General features: G+C 48.7%; 1 protein-coding gene and 1 non-coding gene across 3 annotated transcripts in view; both read left to right on the forward strand.

Moving 5' to 3' along the window:
• The first annotated feature begins 7377 nt into the window (after positions 1-7377).
• Positions 7378-7509, forward strand: LOC114235134 (small nucleolar RNA SNORA71). The gene has a single exon (XR_003621317.2). It is a non-coding gene; the product is annotated as a small nucleolar RNA SNORA71 (small nucleolar RNA).
• Positions 7510-9295: 1786 nt separating this feature from the next.
• BIN3 (bridging integrator 3) overlaps positions 9296-22483 on the forward strand; it is a 42830-nt gene continuing 29642 nt past the window's right edge. The window contains exon 1 of one of the 2 annotated variants that reach the window (XM_008151482.3): positions 9296-9370. In XM_008151482.3, the coding sequence (XP_008149704.1) occupies positions 9363-9370 (8 nt within the window). In that variant the 5' untranslated portion in view covers positions 9296-9362. The remainder of the gene's footprint in view (positions 9371-22483) is intronic. The other variant, XM_054717214.1, reaches the window with a different exon arrangement.

The following is a 22483-nucleotide window of genomic DNA, read 5'->3' on the forward strand; positions in this document are numbered from 1 at the left end:
AATGAGACAATAAAATCCTTGAGACCAGGCCTCCAGACAAACCCCCCCCCCCCCGCAAAAGAGTGGGTCACCTTTTCCTCCTCACTCCCCCCACATTATCTAGGGAAACCCAGGGGGTTAGAGAGCAAAGCCCAGTTTCCCTCTGGGGACAAAACGCAGGCTCTGTCCTTGGCTCACCCAGGACAGAACTGGCGGGCCCTCAGCTGTCAGTGCCTTCCGCATGCAGCCCAGGTTGCCTGGCTTCCATCTTTGTGCAGGCCCTGCACACACACATGCACACAGCAGCCCTACTCGGTTCTCCCACGAGCAATCTCTCCTGCTCTCCCTCCCCCTCTGCAGTTCTTTCTGCAGCGTGCTCCTGGAACACACCCTCCCAGCCCACCAATCCTACACACGCCACGGCGCTCTACAAGCATCAGCTCCCGAATTTCCCACTTCTCCACTTGCTCCTCCACCCCACCCCTCCGACTCCTCCACCCCCAAAGGGTGGGTCCCTGTCTGCCCACAAGACAAAGCTGCCTCAGCTGCTCCTGCCTCGGGAGGAGGGGTCTCTGAGGCTCCCCCCTCAGCCCCTCACCTCCCTTCCCCAGAGAGGAAAAGCAGACAGGCCCCCACCAGCCGGGGCACCCCTCCCCAGCACCTGGTGAGAGGACAAGAGGCAGCAAGAACTGTAGGCCCTTTTCCCCCGAGACTCAGATTTTGTACCAAAATGCAGGGTGTGCTCCTGTTTGCATTTTTTTTTTTTTTGTTTCCTTTCTGAAAATAACCATGAAACTATCATTTCCTCCCACTGCCTTTCCCCTATCTTATTTGGATTAGCAGAGTTGCTGGGAGAGGTGGTTTGGAGCCTCGGACAGCCTGCTTCTCTGGCCCGGGTCCGGAGAACTCCCAGGCGGCTTTCAAGCAGGTGCTGCCGCATGGGTGCTGGTTCCCACGGGGTGGAGGGAAGGAGCACCGATGCTGGGCTTGACGGGTCCCGGCGAGCCCCCCAAGCAGAGACTCCTGGGAAACCTGGGAAACCAGATATCTGCCCAGCCTTGTCCCCAAGTTGGCAAAATACTGGGAATAATTGTGCCCGGGTTGTCCCTCAGCTGTAGCTTCTGGGCAGGAGGAGGGACCAGAGCTCAGCCCCTTCCCTGGCTGACAGGCGGGATGCCGCAGTGTGCAGACTCTCCAAGCGGGGTGGGGGCATCAACACGGGAGTCTGTACTTATACGAGGAGGAAAACGGGGTGCATGCTGGGCGTATATTTCTCTTTGTCCATTTTGTTTTCATCCAGAACCTCTTCCCAGTCAGCCATTCTGGGTATTCATGCTGGTCCACTAGGAAGCGAGCAGATGCAGGGAGTGGGCGGATCAGAGAGGCCCCCCCGAAGGCACCTGCCACTCACTGCACCCGAGTGCCTTCAGGGTCCAGCCCTGGGAACCCCATGACTTGCTTCAGAAACTGGGTTCCCCCCTCTTCCCTTGGCCCTCACTATGAAGGTGTTGGCCCGCAGGTCTCAAGCCCCCTCTGAAACCTCAGAGAGGTCCAGAGACCGGGAACTTCCCCAGAGGGGAGCGCAGTTAGACCTGGCGGCAAGAAGCCAGGCCTCCTTGCGCTGATAGTACTTTAGCAAGGACCGCATCCCAGAGGCTCCGGCCCCAGCTACACTCTCATCGCTGAAGCCGAAGCCGCCTTCCATTGGGCTGCTTGAGAAGGCCCTGAGGGAGGGTCCATGGGGCCTGGGATGCTGCAGTCCCCATGCAAGGTGAGGAGGGATGCTGAGGGTGGGAGACGGTGCCCAGACCTTGGCCTGGCCCTCCAGGGCAGGGGGTGTTGTGCCTCCCCCCACGCTGTGTGCCTTCTTTGGGGTTTATTTCCTGGGCCAGGGCTGGAGAGGGGGCAGCTCGTCTGGCCTGAATGGTACCACTGGTTCCTGCTATACAGCACTGAGGCCCTCTTAACACGGCCCCTCCTGCTGGGCACCATCTTCAGTGTGACCCTCGGAAGGCTGGAGGAGTGGCATCTGCCCCATCCAATTTCTCTGGGTCAGCCAGCTGCCACGGGGACCTCACCCCTTTCTCTGAGGGCCCTCGACTGCCCGAAAGGCAGAAGCCTTGACATAAACTCCTCCTCCACCCCACAGTTCTTCCAAACACATCCAACCCACCCGTCCCCTCACCCTGCCTCTTCCTCCCCAGCAGGACCCTTCTCCTCCCCCACTCCCAAGCTGAGCTGCTGGGCTATTTGGGGCTCTGGCCGGCCCTGCGGTGTAATCAGTGCCCGGGGATAATTGCCACCTGCCTGCCGGTGTCTGGGGGCTGTCTCGGCCACAGCAGCAGGGGGCGGACACCGGGTAGCCAGGCCTGGAAGAGGTCAGGCTAGGGCAGTCCTCCCCACTCCCCAGGTTTGCTTCTCACCAGACATGGGACCTGCAAGAATTCCCCAGGAAAGCCATGCTCTCCCGGGGGCTGTGCTCACCTGGGACACCCTGCGGCTTCGGCTGAGGGTAGATGGCTATCCAGCCAGGACACAAAAGTCCTGAGGCTACTCTATCACCCACAATTAGCTCCAAGTGCCCTCCCCATACAGCCCTCTGAGAGCAGTGGGCACCCTTCCTGGCTGCAAGCCGACCTCTGGGTAGGGTCACAGCTGGAACACAGACTTTGTAGCTGAAGGACTTGAGCTCAACTTTCATCACAGGCTTTCCCGGGGTCAAGACCACCAAGCCTCAGTGCCCTCCTTCTGGGAGGCGGCAAGGGTTCACAAGATGCCACGTGAGCATGAGTATCCCATACGTGCCAGCTCTCTCTAGTATGTATGCTCCCTTTTGGTACTTCCTGTTCTACTCCAAGGCAGTTTAGACAGCCTGGGTTTAAATGCCTGTCATTCTCATTTGGCCAACTCTATGACCTGGGGCAATTGGTTCAGCCTCGGTTTCCTCATCTATAAAAGAGATCATCAGAGGAGCTGCCCCATCAAGTTACTGTGAAAAATACATTATCTAATACATGTAAAATGCCAAGCCCAGTGCCAATAAGACTCTGCAATGATAGTTATTATTATGGGGAATTGCAAAGAACAGGGGAGGGGGTGGGGAGGCCCCGAGACCTGCTGCAGGATGCACAGGAGAGTGAAGGCTTGAAGAGACAACAGGGTCTGATGGGACAAACCATACGGCCACCTCAACACCCGGGTCTCCTCTATGGCAGCTCCGGCCCTGGGGAATAGGGTGACTTCTCCCAGGCCTCTCCCTCTGGGAGAACCACTCCTTCCTCTTTCAACCCCATTTGCCATATCAGCCCTTTGAGGTCAGAGAACACCAAACGCCTGTGGATATTTTATTTTTAAATATATTTTATTGATTTTTACAGAGAGGAGGGGAGAGGGATAGAAAGTTAGAAACATCGATGAGAGAGAAACATCGATCAGCTGCCTCTTGCACACCCCCTACTGGGGATGTGCCCGCAACCAAGGTACATGCCCTTGACCGGAATCGAACCCGGGACCCTTCAGTCCGCAGGCCAACGCTCTATCCACTGAGCCAAACCGGTTTCGGCGGATATTTTATTTTTAAAAAATAATCAACAACAACAAAATCAAGATGAAGTACTTGAATCTTGGAAGATGTCAAAACAGCATTGTTTCTTTTTCTCTACTTTTACAAACCAAAGGTTATTTGCCCTCATCCTTGGGATTCTTCAGATATCCACAGGTGGCCTCCCAGCTGAAGGGCCACTCAGATGAGTGTCTTCTTGCCAGGGTGGAGTAACATTGTGGGGGGAATGGGCTGAAGGGCTGGGCCCAAAAAAACAGGATTCTCAGGGTTGGCCTGTCCCCGAGGCAGCCCAGCTCCATCCCTCCCTGCTTCAGTGTCTTCCCCAACAAAGCACAGCGCTCCTACCTCTGGCACCCTGGCCAACAGGCCAGACCGGGCCAGCGCCCCAGCCCTCCTGCCCCACCAGCACCATGCACGGCAGGAGCAAAGAAGGCTACTTTAGGTAAGAAGGTGGCCCAATCCATCAGATACTTCCCCCTTGGGGAGAGGGAGGGAAAATGTTGAAGTTGGGGTGTGGGAAAATGGGTACCATCCCCTCCTACAGACACTTCTCAACCCCAGTCTGAGCCCCGAGGCCCCAGCCCAAGGCAGCAGTTCTTAGCCATCCCCTCAGCCCCCCACCACTACCCCTGCCACAGCCTGGGCACCAGCCCCACGTCACAGCCATCGTGGCCTCCATGTACTCGCCCTCATCGTTTTCAGCCACCAATGCCCCACCTCAGGTGACTTCCTCTGACTTCTCCTTTCCCAGGTGTAACCTGGACCCACCTGGAGACACAGGCTACCTAGAGCCAACTCTGAGCCCAGGAGCGATGGGCTCAGTGCTCCCTGCCAATTCTCTTTCCAGTGGGTGCCTCCTACTGGGGCCAAGCTGTCAGGGGGCTGCCCAGCCTTGACCAAGCAGCCCTGGATGGATGCCTGGGACACATGTCGTCCAGAGGAAATTGTTTTCCCTCCTGGGAGCACTCTCTCTCACAGGCGTCTCTTCCCTGGCTTCTGTGAGCTAATCAGGGAGAAGGAGGGGGAGGAGGGGGATGCTGCTTGCCTTCCCCGTTATCTGCAGCAATCCACGGTGACTAATGCTCCCAGTTGGTAAAAAGGCAGTGTAATCAAAACACTTTTTTTTTAGTCCTTAAAGTTAGTCATTCTCCCAGAGTGGAGGAAAAAAAAAAGCCCACAGCAGGCACCATGAAATGCAAGCTGAGAGGCTCACGCTGACAGTGGAACTAAAGCATGGCCATGGCAGCTCCCTGTGGATCTAAGGCACAGGCCCTCCTCCTTGGACCCTTGGGGTGGCCTTCTTCCACACCCTCATTTGTTCTTGCTTTCCTCCACACCTAGGCTGCCCCATCGCTGAAGGACTTCGTGCCTAGTCAGGATCTGCCCTTTTCTCTCACCCTGCCAGGTGCTGCCACCTGCTGGTCCCGAGATCTCCAAACCCGAGGAAGCATACAAAAGTTCCCAGGATGAGGCCCAGCATAGGAATCCTTGTTAGGTGCCTGGACATGTGCTGGCCTTCCCTCCACCCGCAACCCAGCCACCCAGGGCTGGGTTTCCGCTGGCTCCACCTGTCTGCTGGTTTCTGACCCCGGTTGGCCCTGACAGAACCACAGATTGTCAGGAACCTCAGGAATCATCAACAAGAGGAGGTTGGATTCTCCATTCCACCATTTACTGGCCGTGTTTCAGCTCCTCCACACTGATAATAATAATAGTACCCACCACATAGAGTTGTTGCAAATATTAAATGTGAACTGCTTAGAATAGTGCCTGGCACGTTGTAAGTGCTCAATTATTAACTCAATTATAACTGATAAAAATAATGAAATACTGAAGTGGCATGTATAGCATCGCAGCCCCTTTAACTTATCCAAGGCAGACATTGCTAATCAATCACAGTACTTCCCCAACAATGGCAGATTCCTCAGACTCCTCAACATGGCGCTCCAGACAGCCAGTAACAAGCGATCCGAATTGGCACATGGATCTAACCCAGACTCTATTACAGTCCGGGAGGGTGAGGCCCCAAGGAGGGAAGAGACTCCCACAAGCTACTTGAAGGCAGAGCCAGAGTCCAGACAGCTATTCCTGGCCCTCATTGCTGCTTGCCACCTCAGCTTCTGACTTGCCACTCTACCCTGGCCTTTGAGCCATCACTGTGGGCTTCCCACCACTGGAAAGTCTAACTCTGATATCATCCATCTTCTCCCACCCTTGCTCCTCTCCCACGTCCTTGGCCCATGGCTGCCCAGGAGCCTGTTGTTCTGAGACAACCTGCAGAGCAGGTGCAGAGCAGAGAGAAGTAGGGAGTGAAACCACATAGAAACCTGAGGGTCTAGCTCTTCATTTATGCTGCAAGAGCCTCCCTGAGGCAGAGGCCTGTAGGGCTGCAAGGGAGCTCAGCCTATCGATTTGGCCCCTTCACATTCAGTCCCTTTGGTCTCAGCCCTCATGCTCTAATGAAGCCCCTAAAGGCCCAGATCCACTCCTGGAATCCTTGCTCTTAGCTGATTAGGGGTTGGCATGGTGAAAGAATCAAAGGGCCGGCCTCTGTGTGGGGAGGGCTGCAGGGGAGCACATATGACCAGCCCAGAGATGAGGGCAGTGGGGAGCACCTGCTTACAAATCTCTGCGTGAAAATCTCCAAGTGGAGGTCTGTGGTCTGGCGGCAGAGTTGGTTCTTCAGCTGCTTCCCTCCCTGGAACAGCTGTGTCCCCTGAAGTAGATCTCTGCCACCTGAACACTCTTCAACTGCAGGCTCAGATTCTGGGGAGAAAGCCGGGTTCACCGGGCCTGAAAACAGGAGCATCCACCTCTACCCAACGCTCCTCCACTCTTAGCTTCCACTTAGAAAGCACATTCGCTCCCTTTCCCCTCCCCTGAAGGGGCAGGATCACCTGTATGGTGCTGTCCTCTGGTTCCAAAAAAAGAAAGACAGCTCCCAAGCCTGGGTCTGGAGACCCTGCAGCTGAGTTTCCCAAGAAAGTGGGAGGTGCTTGTGGTCCTTGTGGCTACCTCTCCAGCATCAATGCCGCATGGCATGTCGTGCTCACAGACGGAAACTGTGGGTCCACAGGACAGCGGGATACCTGACCATCCACCCAGCCCAGCACACCTCAGGCCGGACAAATGGGCCTCAGATAAGGAGATGGAGCTCAGCTCAAAGCAGGCACTTCCCAGACAGACTCCTAGAGGCCCAGCATTCTTCTAGTACCTCAGAGGTTCTGCTGGCTACATTAAAGATTCAGGGTGAGAGGTAAGAAGCACAGCCCCAGTTGGGCCTAAGGCTGAATCCTTCCCTCCCGGAAGGTATATGTTTCGCTACATCCCCAGCAATCACTGACTCCGCAGATCTGGTCTTGGCTTAACTCTCCATTCAGGCTCCACCTCACAGGCTCCCTCCATTCTCGTATTTCTCGATGGCCTTTGAAGTCAACGAGACAGTTGATTTGGAACATCAAAATGTCCCAACTTCGGTGGTGTTATCCACCCACTCCTCTTCTAGATGAGGGGACCGAGGAAGACACAGAGAAGAATGTGACTTGTCTAGGTCAGTCATAGTACCAAAGATGGAACTAGAGCCCAGGAGCCTTCTGGATTCTTTGTCTAGAACTCATCATTTTTGCCCTGGGAGATGTCTAGCACCACCCCCCCCCCTCCCCAGCCCTGAAATAGACTTTCCCTGGGATATAGGGGCTGCCTAAGCTAATACTTTGGGAACTGCTTTAGCATACTGGGCAATAACTAAGGGAGACAGAGAATGGAGAAAGGAAGAAGCAGTTGGGAGAGCCCTCCGCAGGTGCTCAAGTGCCAGGAGGCTCATAAAAACACAACACACCTGCATTCGCAAGTGCTTGTGGGCTGCCCGTGCCCTGGTCACTGATAGTGCAGGGAGAGGAACTGCTGAAAGCATTTCCGTGTTTGGAGGGTCTGCCCCAGTTGCTTCCAAACCCTGGTGCTTTCACACATAACTAACACACACACACACACACACACACACACACACACACACAACTGCCCTGGTATGTTTGACTCAGTGGTTAGAGAGCTTCAGGCTGAGAACTGAAGGGTTGTGGGTTCCTGGTCAGCTTCAGGTTCAATCCCCAGCCCCAGTTGGGGCACATGTGGGAAGCAACCAGTTGATGTGTCTCTCTCACATGGATGTTTCTCTCTCTCTCTCCCTGCCCCCTTCCCTCTCTTTCAGGTTTTCTAAACATCCATAGAAAAAATACCCTCCGGCGAGGATTGAAAAAGAAAATGAAAAGCTGTCTGGGGTTCTGGGGCCTCCTCATCCCCAAGAAGGCTCAGCCCCCATCCATCACACCCTGTGCAAAGCAGCAAGAACTGCCCTCCCTTGGCCTACACTCTCGGCCCTGGCTGCCCTTCAGTGACTTCTCCCTGCTCTAGTGCTCATTTTGGCCTGTTTCCTGAGGGATAACCGTCATGAAGCTGATCTGTGTGGTACTTGGAGGCCCGCCCGCTAACGGAAAGCCTTTACGGGGTCAAACTCTAGACCCCTCAAGAATGGAAACAGAAATCATAAATGAGAGACTATCTCCTCTGACAGTCCTCGAAGCTCCCCTCCTCCTCCTCCTGGCCAAGCCTTCTACCCTGCCTGGGAGGTCAGAACAAAGTATACATGTCCCCTGCTCTAATTCACTGGCTTAGCCACTCTCCAAGCAGCCCCTAAAACACGAGTCCATTTGTAGGGGGAGACTTCCCAGAGAGAAGGCCCCTGCAGGCCCAGCAGTTATCAGCACAGGCCTCGCTGCCTGCTCCTCTCGCTTCTAAGGCAAGGGGGTTCTTGCCCTCCCTCAGATCCTCCTGGCTAGTATGACCCCCTTTCATATTGGCTTACACAGTGGTTCCTCCTGGGAACTTTTATTAAAACCCCATGGGCAGTTTAGGGAGGGGGGCCTTAAGGGGCTGCCAGGCCTCGGTTCTTTCCCATCATCTATTCTTACTTAGTTGCCTGTTGATCTCTCCCTCCAGGTAAGTAGGTCTGAGAGGGCTTAAGGGCAGGATCCATACTTCTTTTTCATGAATGTATCCTTGAGGTTGGCCCAGTGCCTGGCACATTGTAGCTCAATGAATAACTGTTAAATGAATGAGTAGAGAGAACAGAACCAGCCACTTCGTTTGGGTCCTGTAGACGGGTGCCCAGAGGGAAGGGCTAGAAGACAGGGAGCCACCCTTCCTCTTGGCCCCCTGTGTTGGGTAAGTCCACAGGCCATTCCCACCTGAAAGGACCTATTCTCTTTACACTCAGAGCCAGCCCCGTGACATCTTGCAGGCGGGGAAAGGGGCCCTTGTTTGTTTGTAACAGGTACCGGCACGTAGAAGGGACAACATTTAAAAGAGACAAAAGACCATACAATGAATATCAGTCTCCCTCAGACTCCCTCCCCATTGGCTCCTTCCCCCCTAAACAATTCCCCTACAGTCTCTGGGTTAGAAACCGCTTTACAGATAGAAAGACTAAGCAATAACCCGGTTAAGCGACGCGAGTGGTCCTCGGAGGAGCATTTACAAGTCGGTGTTGAAGGCAGAAACACGCCCAGGGATCCTCACGCCCCCGCCACAGGCTGAGTCCGAGAACCCCAGGCCGTCACGGGAGGGTGGCGGGCCAGGGCGCCTCTCACCGGGGCCCGCGGCGGCGGCGGCGGCGGGGTTAAAGCGGAGGCCCCGCCCCCTCAGCCGCCTCTTCCGGGGAGAGGGGGCGGGGCTCGCGTCACTTCCTGGAGACTGGCTGAATCCGGAAGTGATCCCCGAGGACCGTGTGGCGGCGGCGGACCCGGGCGGCGGGGCCAGGTTCGGGACCATGAGCTGGTGAGTGAGGCCCCGCGGCAGGGCCGCTGGAGCCCGGGCCGCGACGCGCCTTGCCCTGCGTGCCCTGCGCCCCTCGCCGCGCTGCCCCCGGGACCCTGCGCCCGGAGCAGGGCCCGACTGGCCCCGGTTCCAGGGTCGTCGGAGTGGCCTTCCCCGGTGCGCTGCCGGGGTCTCCCTGCAGGACTTACCGGGAGATGGGGCCGGGGTCCCGCGTCCGACTCGTTTCCCGACCCTTCGTGTTCCAAGGAGCCGGTCCCGTCTTCTCCCAGCGGCTGGAAGTGGGGGACTTCCTTGTTCCCTTCTCTCTTAAACACCCGTTGACGTGGAGTGTCTTCTGTCTCCCTGTGGGCACCTCTCCGCCGCTCCCATCAGAGCGGTGGCCCTCACTCTGGCAATCTGGGCGCCACTCATTGATCGAAACCCACTTGCTTTCGGCCTTTGCACCATGGAACAGTCCTTATAAGACAAAACTTGCTTCTCTTTTGGAAGGACCAGAATTAAACACCCACACCCACACTCCCACAGTAGGGTTGGATTGGTTTTAATCATTTCCAGGGCCATTACCCACTCACTGCTTTCGGTCTAAAATAGACATAGGTAAGCTTAGCCACCACGGGAACTGTCAGGCCGTGAGACAAGAAGCCAGGGAGACTCAGAGTAGCAGAGTCACAACTCCGCAGCTAGAAAGGACGTTGCTGCAGGACTGTATGTTACCTGGCCGTAGTAGACACTTCACAGTGTTTAGTGGTTGGTTTATTTTGTAAGACTCAGTTTGCCCAAAGGACCTTACCTGCAGGCCAAAGACCTGTATATCCACCACCCCAAACCTCAGGGGATCCTAAGTGTGCTTGTCTGAGTACCTGGACCCCAGAGAGGGTACAAGATGAATCAACCCTTTGGGAATCCAGGTTTCATTAGTGTAGGGTACGTTTGCCACTCTGTCCTCAGAGCGTAGCCTATTTATTTATGCCAACTATGTGCATCATCACTAGTTACGGTGAACGAAGATGGTAGAATATACTTCGGGAAGGCTCCTGCAGGCTCACATTTGGCCATCAGTGGAGGCTGTAAGCTCTGGTCACAAGCAGCTGATGTCAGTCAGTGCCAAGGACTGCTCTCTAATGTAAAATTTAAACAACGTCTGTCCCCCCCCCCCCCCCTGCTTCTTGGAGGAAGATTGATGGACAAATGTCAGACAGTAGTCGCCAGCAAAAGGAGGGACGCCCGGAGCAATGCCCTAATAAGCCCCAGCAGGAGATGCTCCTTTCCCTCCATCTTTGCTCCAGGAGGCCAATGGGCGGCTGGAGCCTTAAAAAGCTGACTTTCCGGTCTTGTTATAACCTAGTTAGTGATGGGAAAGTGGCCGTCCTTCAGTTCCCTTTCCTAGAGGAATTACTTCCTTAAAGCGCCGGTCTGGGTCCCCTGACCTTGTGATATAGATGTCCCCTTACTGCTGCATCTTGAAATTTTGGTTCTCCCACCTAATTTTTCAAGGTAAAAAGCAGAAAGTACAGGTGCATCCTGTTGCTTAAATTGGAGTTTACAATTTTTAAAAAACGAAATCAGTCTTGTCTTCATAAATCAGAAGAGTAGAACAGAGACCACTGAAGGGAAAGGATTCTCTGGGTGATCGAGGCACACTATTTCCAGCTGTCTCACAGAAGTTTTTTTTCTGCAAAAAATGAGTAGCCTATTTCCTAAAGTCTGTCAGGTTGGAGAGAAGTGAAATTGACAACTGGCTGTCTAGCAAAAGCTGAGATTTTTATCCAGTTGAATTAATTACCAGTACATGCACATCTTGGCACCTCCTTGGACTGAGAGGGTCACAACCAAAAGGGCAGCTTTGTCCCTCAAAGCTGAGATTCCTTTCTCTTCCTCCTTAGAGGTCTTCTACGTCATCTCTTGCGTGGTCCCTGACCCCCTCTCCCTGAGAGGGGAACAGCACCGACGCCTGGGCACACAATTGCACTCAGTTCCTGGCTCAATGGCTGGCAAGGGAACTGGGGCTGGATCCTTCTGATTCACTCCAGGAGTGGTTTTTCTGCTCCCAGAATCAATCCACCCATTCATCCGAGACTGGAATTCTCAGTGGGGGAAGAGACCAGAGTGACGTAGAGCCACCATGGGAGTTGGATGCCCAAGGTCAAGTTCACCAAGCACATGGGCTATGCCAGCTATCATTGAATAAGGCCTAGGGACACGCAGCCCATGGTCCCAAGAGGGTAACCATTGTTCTGGGCTTTCAAAATGTCACAGTGAGAAATGTCCAATATTTATGCCCTTTGCATACTGTGGACTTTGCATGAAGAGGGAGAGGTCTTTGTTCTCTGCTTCCTCTGTGCCTGCAGCCTACCCACCCCCTGTTTGTTTAGTGGGTACCTGCCCCCTCCTGCACCATCTACCCCATCCAGTCATTTCACCCATTCATCGAGGTGTCCCAGTGGTGTGCCCTCCTAGGAAGAAGGCATTTGATGTTCACATCTCAGATTACTGATACAAGCCAGGGCTTCTCTCCTCTCCTCCATGTCCCCCTCTGTCTTCGTGCGTGTGTGTGTGTGTGTGTGTGTGTGTGTGTGTGTGTGTGTGTATGACTTTATTATGGTATGGGAGACGAAGTAAGTAGAATTAAGAAGGGTGACCTTAATCTGGTTTAGCTGACTCCAGGGATTGTAGCCTTCCCTGGAACCACAGACCTTGATGATTTTAGGCTTAATGACTACTGGAGGAAATCTTCCTATACCTAGAGGCCCAGGAGTTTGGCTCTGAATGAAGGAAATTAGAGCGAGTGCAGCAAAGTTTAACTAGGAGCTCGAGTGCTGAGTTCAAGTTCTGGTTCCCTCATTCACAGTGTGGCCTGGTCAGGCATTTAACCTTCCTGTGTCTTGTTTTCTCCAACTATAATATGCAGTTCATAATCCCAACTGACACTTTGTCACCCAGGTCTTGTGAAAACGATGTAGACTATGCAGACATGGTTTATTTTCTAACTCTTCTGGGCTCTTCTACCTCTCTCTGCCAAATATTGGTATTTCATGTAATCCATTCTCTCTCTCTCTCTCTCTCCTCTCTTCTCTCTTGTTCTCATCCCTTATACCTTCCCCATCATCTTCCGGCTAAAGGCCCAACTTTGGGCCATGGCTTACAAGGCCCTTCTGGATGTGGCTCTCTCTCTTTAGTCTTGTGTCCAGACTTTTCCTGGTCTCTCTTGCTCCTGTTCCTCTATATGTGCTGTTCCCTCTGCCCGAAATGCCTTTACTCCCCACCTCCACAATCCACTGTCCACTGGGCCATGTCTACTCATCCTTCAAGAGACAGGGCAGGCTTCACCCCCTCTGTTGAGGGTCTTCCCTGAATGGCCCTCCACACCCTGCCTAGCTGGGTTGTGTGCCCCTCCTCTGATCCTCATTAGCATCTGTACTGAATTGTTGGTTCACTTATCAGGAAACCCACTAATCTATGAGCTGTTGAAAACGGACTGTCCCTTGGTCTACTACGATCTCCCTAGCACTGTTCCCAACAGTTAGTAAATGTATTGAATGTATGAATGAGGTGTTTTTTCCCCCCCATTTACTGACATGCCTTAGTTCAGGAAAAATTGTAAGATAATAACGTGGAAAACCTACAAGCCACTTCCTGAAATGAAGAGCCTCTAAGAATGCCATCATTAAATTGACTGATGGAAAAAGTGACTTCCAAGACTGAGGACTGATTGTTCTCCCCCCTCCTGTCTACCTGCCCCTCCCCCAACTACTTTCTCCTGTACTTCCTCAGTACTCCTATACGACTTCCTCATTCTTCCAGGTCTCACAGGTGTGTACCTCTCCCCCATAAACTTCGTGAGGGCAGGATCTACAATTCCAAGTTTGTGTTCACATACTATCTTGTACATAGTAGGTACCTAATAGGTAATTGTGACATGAAATGACTGGAATATAAAGAGAGGATGGCAGATTTTCTCAGTGGAGTCTCTTTGCCCTTTAGCATTACCATTGCTATCTTACATTTGTATAGTGCTTTTAACCTTTCAAATTGCTTTCCCATCCATTATTTGATTCCCTCCTCACATTTACCCTTTGAAGTATGCGGTTCAGGTCTTATTATCTCCCTTTGACAACTTACTAGTATTAGAATTCAATTACACAGTACCTGGCAGAACTGGAACTAAAACCTGCATCTTCTGAGTATTCTCTCTGCTTGAACAGAAACATTGGCAAAGTGGAAGGCCATTCTCAAACTGAATTGATCCCAGAGGAAGTTATTTGATTTTCCTAGCATGTATTGACACTACCAGGTTGGGAGTGAATTACAGGAAGTTGCCAGTTTTCACACATAAGGTGATAGAAGAAGTCCTGTGGACTGCACACCACCAGGTGTTCTGGACCATCTCAGCTGCTTCCTGCTCTGGTCCTCCACACCTGGGGCAGCCATACCACTCACTCATCCTGTGACTTTGGACAGGCCAAGCCCTCCCAAGACCTTTCCTCCTCTAGAGAGCATGGCAATGCCCAGAAGACGGGGACCCTGTATCCGAGACATTGCTTTGGGCACAAATGTAAAACACCTCACTCTTATTTTAGCTGTTTGTAAGGGGCAGTGAAGGGACTTTTTCCAGGTTTTGAAGTAGTTAGCAATAAGTATCTTGAGTCCCACAGCTTCTTAGTCAAAAGTTTTCTTATGTATTATACTCTTAAGTAAATCTGTTGAGGTAGCTTTAGAGTTGGCAATTGAGCTGTTAGAACTCTTTTCACAAACCCAGTATTTTGGCGGCTAATCCATTAAATGGGGCCTAGTGTTGTGTCTTGCACATAGATAGTGCTCAATAAATATTTGTTAGCTTAATGAATATTGAACATTTTTAATGTATAAAGACCCATGCTAAATGTTGGGGGACATTCAAAAGCTATAAAAATTGATCCCTCCTGTTCTTGGCCAGAATGTGGAAGGTGCCAGGGACTCACAGGAATGACAGTAGATCGCTAAATGTCAGTGTGGCATCGTCAAGAAAGACTCCAAGTAGAGGATGGGATTGTGCTGAACCTTGACCTCCCTAATATGTACTGGTTCGGTGGGGAAAGAGAAGAACGGTGGGGAAAAGGTGTGTGAGACATTTGGGATGGATGGACACTCAGGAGCCCAGTTTGGGTTTGGTAAAGGTGACTTGGATAAGGGGCTTGGTTTATTGAGAGCTGGCGCTCTAGTTGGGGTCACGTTGTAGAGCCATGCGGAGGATTGAGATTGACCCTAGGCTTTTGAAAATTGAAGGTTTTTAAAGCAGGAAAGTGGTGGCAAAGCAATGATTTAGTCAAGGTAATTTGGCAGTGGTCCACAGGATAGCTCAGAGAAGAGAGAGAATGGAGCTGGGGTAGCTTCCAAAATACTTTCACTCCAGCTCTCAGTCAGAAGTACCTTTGATATCATCACACACACACACACACACACACACACACTCACACTTGAAATAAGTTCCACACAATATATGTGTAACGCGCTCCTATATTTTTTTGTTCTATTTCATTTTTTATAGAATGACCCACTTTAATTGATTTCATGACTAATTTTAATATATGTTTACAATGGACTAATGAGTAGTAGTTTATATGTCAATGAGGGGTAGATATTCTACATAGTTTGAAGAACACTTATCTAGAAGTTTATTACAAATATTCAGACTATAAGCTAATACCCATTACTTTAGCCAGGTTAGAGATAGTGTTGTTTATTTGGTTGTTTGGTTTTGGGGTGTTTTTTTGTGGGTTATAATAAATACAGAAGGGGCAACTGTAGCAAGCACTAGCCCTGTTCTTTATAGGAATTTATTCCTTAGACTTACAAACTGTCAATCATTTTGAAAACCCAAGTAGATAAAAGCTTATACTGAGATATTCGGTGTGTGAGTAATTAGGGAAAAGCAGATTAAATCAACGTGAGATGCCATTTCACAGCCATCAAACTAGCAAGAATTTTAAGGACTGGCGGTGCCAAGTATCTGAGGATGAAAGGTAGTGAGAACCAGCATCTACTTCTGGGGCCTGTGAGGTTTATAAAATGATGCCACCATTTTGGAGGTGTATGCAGTACCTCCCACAGTTGGAGGCGGCCCTGCCCCCTCATCCAGAGAAACTCCTGCACCTGTGCAACAGGTGATATGCAAGGACACAGGATGTTAGTTACTTCATCCTTTATAAATGCCCAGCCTCTAAAGCAGGGGTGGGGAACATTTTTTCTGCCAAGGGCCTTTTGGATATTTATAACATCATTTTTGGGCCATACAAAATTATCAACTTAAAAAGTAGCCTGTTATGGTGACCAATGTCACCTCAATAAATTTAATTTAAAAAAAATTTTTAATTAGCCGAAACCAGTTTGGCTCAGTGGATAGAGCGTCGGTCTGCGGACTGAAGGGTCCCAGGTTCGATTCCTTCCGGTCAAGGGCATGTACATTGGTTGCGGGCACATCCCCGGTGGGGGGTGTGCAGGAGGCAGCTGGTCTATGTTTCTCTCTCATCGATGTTTCTAGCTCTCTGTCCCTCTCGCTTCCTCTCTGTAGAAAATCAATAAAATATATTTTAAAAAAATTTTAATTAACCTGTTATATTTGGTCAAATATTTAGTTAACTCACCCCTAATGCACCAGACCAAATGATTTCAAGGACTTTCTATGGCCCACGGGCTGGACATCCCCCCCCACCCCGCTCTAAAGAATGGGTAAATGTGATATCTTTACATGATGAAATATGCAGTAGTTAAAAGGAATGAAGTAGAGCTATGTGTATCAGCATGGACAGAACTCAGAAACGTAATGCTGAACATAAAAAGCTAGTTTCAAAACGTTACATTCAGTATTGTACTACATATATAAAGTTCAGACCTTTAAAACAATACTTCATTGTGCTTATAGATATAAACTTATATAATAAAAATATGTTGCGATACTAAACACTAAATTCAAGGTAGTGGTTACATTTAGGGTAACAAGGAGGGAGAGAAGGAAATGGAATCAGGCTGTAGTCCTCAGAGCTTCCTTGGGATCTGTGCTGATGTACCATTTAAAGAACAAGTATGGCTGCATGTGAGAATTTGACACTAGGTGGTGGGTACATCAGTATTATTATATATTCTCTATAATTTTTCTAATTGTTTACAATACTATATAATTTTTGTCATGCCTGACCTGGCCACCCCTCGTGGCTAGGGCTGACCTCACTGTTTATAGCAAGAGAATTATTGCCTTCTGTGGGCAACAGGTGGGGGTGACCTAGGGAGGTGGCTTGGAAATAAGTGTCTATCTCAGATCTCCTCCTTTCACTGCTTTCCAGGGGCCAAACCTTCAGCAGAGAGAGGAAAAGGAAGAGTGAAAACTCTTATTAAGATTCCTGGTGGGTGAGAGTCAGAAGTGAAAATGAGACTAGAGATAGTGCCTCAGAAGCTAAGCAGCTGAGCTGGGCTGGGGCTTCTCAGAGTGTGTGCATCTGAGCCGCTGTGAACCCACCCTCAGAGTGGAAGGCTCCATCAGAGGGTTCTCTCCGGCTTGTCGAGTGAGCAGGACTCATCTTTCACCTCGGAGTGCCTTATGTTTCCCTTCTGTGAAATGTGGAAACCCACTCTCTACCTCTTTCTGTCCTAACAGGTTAGAATGGAAAGAGATGACAACTTGTCTGTCAAATATTATGAGTTTCTCAAAGAGCTGCCAGGAAAAAGAAAAAAACGAGAACTTTAGACTACCTGTCTGAATTGCCTGCCTTCCTCTCTTCTCTTGAACTTCAGGTGCTCCATCAGCCTCCAGATTTCTTCCACTAATCTTTTTACTTTTCAGGAGGAAGTCGCCACTCAATTTTAAGCAAATATTTTAACTTGGACCTAGTAGTGGTGCATTCTGGTATGAGACTGCTGCTTGCCCCGAAAACAAAACAATCATTTCAGGTTCGCCAGCCATACTTATCACTGTGTAACTTGTGCAAGTCACCCCTCTGGGCCTCAGTTTGGTCATCATCATCAAGAAGTATTTGCAACAAATACTTACAGGCTGATTACTACATATCAAGAACGCTTTTAATCATTAAAAACTCAGCCTCACAGCGACCCTGTAAGATAGGTATATTATTGTCCTACTTTGCTAAGACATAGGGAACTGAGACACAGGGAGTCTAGCTGATATGTTCAAGGTCTCTGAACTGGCAGTTGCCAGAGGCAGGATTTGAACCCAAGCCGTCTGGCTCCAGAGTCTACCCCCTTATCCAGTGCACTGTCTCTTGTGTGAAACACAGGAGTGTACCACTTTAAATGAACTGATGGATCTGAAGCACCGAGCACAGAAACCTACGATAGCAGATACTCAATAAATGGTGACTTCGATTAGATGATCTCACTCAACATTCTGTGATTCATTCGGTCTTTCCTTTCAGAGGTCAGCCTGGGGAGCAGTGGGGAAGGACAGATCATAGCTGAGCTGAGTGATTGTTCTGGTCCAAGTCACAGAGTCATGCCTTTTATTTTTAAACACACACATACCTCGTCAACCCGGTGGCAAGTCAGGGTAGTGTTCCATGTGCTCTGGTGTTGGATCCGGCTAATTTAGGGAAAGAGCTGAGGTGGGGCTGGTCAGGCTGTGGACATAGGCACTGGAAATAGATCATTTACTGCTCAGTTCGTTTCCTGTTCTGATGGGGTCTCTCATGTCCTTGCTCCGGCTGAACTTTCCTTGGCCCATTGGCATTGTGGCCAGCTGGCCCTTCAGAGGGGATGGCAGCCAACAGCAGCTGCTCTGCCGGAGCCAGCTGACTCCATAAGCCCTGCCCTGGCCCAGGCCCTTGGTTTTCTCTCTGATGGTCAATGTGGTGGTAGCCTTGGTGAGGCCTCAGACCAGACAAGGCAATGTGATCCAAGGATCGGGTAACAGAAGGATGGGGGAGGAGGGCTTGTCCTCCCAGGCTGCAGAAGCTGCTGCCTTTCGCCCACCTTCCTGCTCTTGCCGAGACAGTGACTCAGGCCCAGACCGCTCCCCCAGGAGCCAGGATTTCATCCACTATCAACTGCCACCTACTCTCTGCACAGCCCTCCCTTCATTCTCACCTCCCTCCCCCCACTACTGCCATCTTTGCCCGGCTAAAGATATTGGAAAGATATAGGTGGGGTAGACTGAATCATTGCAGGGTTCTTTCCACCCCCAAGCCAAGCTTAGGCTCATTCACATCCAGTAGAAACAATTCTGGAGGCCAAGTGAAGACTAGGGAAGAATACATAAATTTTAGCTTCTTTACACTTTTTGTAATGGAAGTGGAGGAGTCTCCAAAGAAGGCAGGGCTTGAAGGATCTGCTGGGGTGACCAGGGGATTCCCACCCAACTGCCATCTGGGCCTGCCTCTTGTCTCTCTGCATCTGCAGTAGAGGGGGTGGAGAAACAAAAGATTGAGAAACCTAGCAAATTGAAAATGAAAAAGAGCTGTTTTTGTAAATAGAAATTACACAAGAGCAGGAGTTTTTTTAGAAAGGTTTTACTGAGACAGAATTAGCCAACTGGCATCATGCTGCTAATAGAGATATTTACTGTTTGAAAAGTATATTTGTAGCTTTGGAGAACATCCTGTTGACTTTTCTTCATTGTGAAGGAAAATAGAACCTTTTCCCTCTGTACACAGAACTTTTTTCTTTTCTGAGGTGGGGCACGTTGGGGGTTGGGGAAGGGTAGGGTTGAGAGAAATGTTTTCTTCATTTTGCTGCCGAGACCAAAATATCCCTTCTCCTGCCCTCTGGTGCTCATATTTATGGAATGGGAAGCAGAACCGAGGAAGGAATCCTGCTCCAGATGCTGGGAGCTCAGAGCCCTCTTCATTTCTTCTGGAACCTAGAGATTCTCTGGGGAACAAGCCCTGTCTTCTCTCTAGACCTCTGCTGACCCACTGAGTTTTGAGGGGAGAACCCCGAGGAAAACCGGGAGGAGAGGAAACAAAGTCCTCAAGCCCTGTGAGCCTGCCCGTGGCCTGAAGGCTGCCAGCCTGGGCCCTGTGGCCCCAGCTGGGCCAGGCCACACTGCTCTGGGAGAAGCTGTGATGCTGTCACTCTTGCCACATGCTTTCCAAAGCAGCTGTTTCCCCTGCAGGAGTCCCTGCATGCCAGTAGGCGACTAGAACCCCAACATGGAATCGGGAAATCATTGAGAAGAGGCAGAAGAGCTGACTGAAGTGCCGTTGTTGCTCTTCCTTCTCACTTTCCCCTCACCACCTTCCACCACTTCAGTGGCAGAGAATCTGATCCCTCTATCAGGTGCCTGCCTGGTTATCTGGCTATTTCTCTGGCAGAGTGGAACATATCTACCATTTGGCAGCCTCAGAATAAACCCCGAGACTCTTCTCTCTCCGTGTTTCCTCTTAGGCTCTTTGAAATGTTTTCCCTCGACCCACACTCTGGTAACCTCACCAGGCTTTCCTGCCAGTACCAAAGGCCAGCTCTGTTTTCTTGGTCTCCGCTGAATGTCCTTTCCCTTGACCCCAGCTGGTTCTTGTGGCTGGTGATACCCTTTTTAGGTTTTGTTTCAGTAAGGTAAGGATTGGGAGACCAAAGGCAATGATATTACCTTTCTTTGTTCTTTACATATCCTTATCTAAGAAGAGCTTTTTTCAGGAACCATCAATTAGAGTATGGTATTTTATAGGGCCCCTGGAGCAATGTATTTATTTTACTCATTCATTCAGTGCTTACTGTGTACATAAAACTAGGCTATATGCTCCATGAGATCATAGAATGAGTCTCTCTTGTTCATCCTGATAGCCCTAGAACCTAGCCTAATGCTAGGCATAAAGGAGGTCCTTATTTACTGAACATTCAGTGAAATGTTAAAATAGCACTGTGTATAGTGTAGTACTTACAAGACTTACAAAGAAGCGTAACAGTTGGTCAGCACCCTGCCTTTGAGGTGCTTACATGTCATAATCAGAAAGCAAGATGTATAGATGTTAAAGTTAATTAATCTGCACCCACGTAGAGTTTACTTCAGTAATGAAAGTTTTGGGAAGTATATTTGATAGTTCATCACAATACTAGGTCATAGGAGAAAAAAACTGATCATCTATATGTATGCTGAAAACACATTGCTAGAATTCAAAAATTCAATCTTTGTGTCTGTTAGTAAACCAGGAACAGAAAGATATTTCCTTATTCCCAGGAGGCGTTCTGGCTGAAACCATCTCCCTCTTTCATATATAATAGTGAAAGATGATCAGACTTGAAGCATTTTTACAAGTCAGAAACATTTTTTCTATAATTTCTAGCCAATGGCATAACTCAAGACAAGAAATAAATGTAAAATATTGGGAAAGAAAAGGGAAATTTTATCATTATTTTCAAATAGATATGATTATTTGGAAAACCTAATTGGTTTTGTTTGTTTGTTTATGTCTAGCTAAATTTCTTGGGCTATATAGGTTCAGTGTGTAAGTGTGGTGACTGGTTTATTTAACACCCAATAGCTTTCCTATGTACCAGGAAGATAAAATGAAAAAGTGAATTTCATTACAATATAACCAAAAATATAAAATTTCATGAAACACACCTAAGACATGTGTAGGGCTAAAAATTTCATATATATAAGTGTTACTTTAGAATCTTAATATTTAACAAAATAAATGTGGAATAGCTATATGAAAAAAACCTCTCCAGACTAAAGAACATAAGAAAAGACTTGAATGAATGGGGAAAAAATATTATGCTCCTGAATGAACAAGCCTAATATTTATAAATATATAGATTCTTCATAAGTTAATCTGTAAATATAGTGCATTTTCAGTAATAAATATCCTGATTGGGGAGGGGGTCGGGGATTCAGCAGATGATTTTGAAGTACATCTTAAATAGTAAAATAAAATAGCCAAGAAATGTCATGAAAAGGAATTTGCTTGACTGGGTATTAAGAACTAATTAATTAATTAACCTAAGTAATTGAATCTATGTTATTTGACAAAAGAGTAGACAGGTCTACAATATGGAATAGAAGTATTTGGCACTGATACAATGATTTTTCAAAGATAGATACGTTTTTAAATCATGTCCATACAACTGGCTTGCCATATACTCAAGCTCTAAATGGGCAAAGATTTAAATATTAAAAAAACAACAACACTAAAATTCATATGGAATTGCAAGGGACACAGAACAGCCAGAATAGTCTTGACAAAGAAGAACAAAGTTGGAGGATTCACACTTTCCAATCTCAAAACTTACTACAGATCCACAGTAAATAAGACAGTGTGGTACTGGCATAAATATAGACATGTAGATTAGTGGAATAGAATTGAGAGTCCAGAAATAAACTTTTATTTTTATGGCAGTTGATTTTTAAGAAGGATGCCAGGAAGGAATAGTCTTTTCAACAGACAGTGCTGGGATAACTGGATATTCATGTGCAAAAGAATTGAAGTTGGACCCTTACCTCACACCATACACAAAAATTAACTCAGAATGGATCAAAGGCCTAAATTTAAGAGGTAAAACTATAAAACTCTAAGAAGAAAACATAGAGGTGAATCTTTATGACATTGAATTTGGCAAATAGTTCATAGATATAATACTAAAAGCACAAACAACAAAAGAAAAAATAGATTAGACTTCTTTAAAATCTAAAACTTTTCTGCTTCAAAGGACAACATTAAGAAAATGAAAAACAAATCACAAAAGAGAGAAAATATTTGAAAATCATATATTTGATTAGGGACTTGTACCCAGAAAATATTAAAAAAAAAAAAAAAACTCTTACAACTCAACTATAAAAAGAAAAAGGCAGCCCAGTTTTAAATAGGCAAAGGATTTGAATAGATGTTTCTCCAAAGAAGATATACAAATGATCAATAAGCACATGAAAAGATGCTCAACATTTGTCATTAGAGAAATGCAAATCAAAGCCTCAGAGAAATAGCCCTCATACTAGAATGACTGAAGTAAAAAGAAAACCAGACAGACAATGACAAGTGTTGGTGAGGAGGTGGAGCAGTTGGAACCCTCATAAGCTGCTGGTGGGAATATGGAATGATGCATCCACTTGGAAGAACAGTCTGGCAGTTCCTCAAAAGGTTAAATATCAACTTAGCAAATGGCCCAACAATTTCACTCCTAGGTATATACCCA

The sequence above is a fragment of the Eptesicus fuscus genome, chromosome 6 (genome assembly GCF_027574615.1).
Source record: "Eptesicus fuscus isolate TK198812 chromosome 6, DD_ASM_mEF_20220401, whole genome shotgun sequence".
NCBI classification, from domain to species: Eukaryota; Metazoa; Chordata; class Mammalia; order Chiroptera; family Vespertilionidae; genus Eptesicus; species Eptesicus fuscus.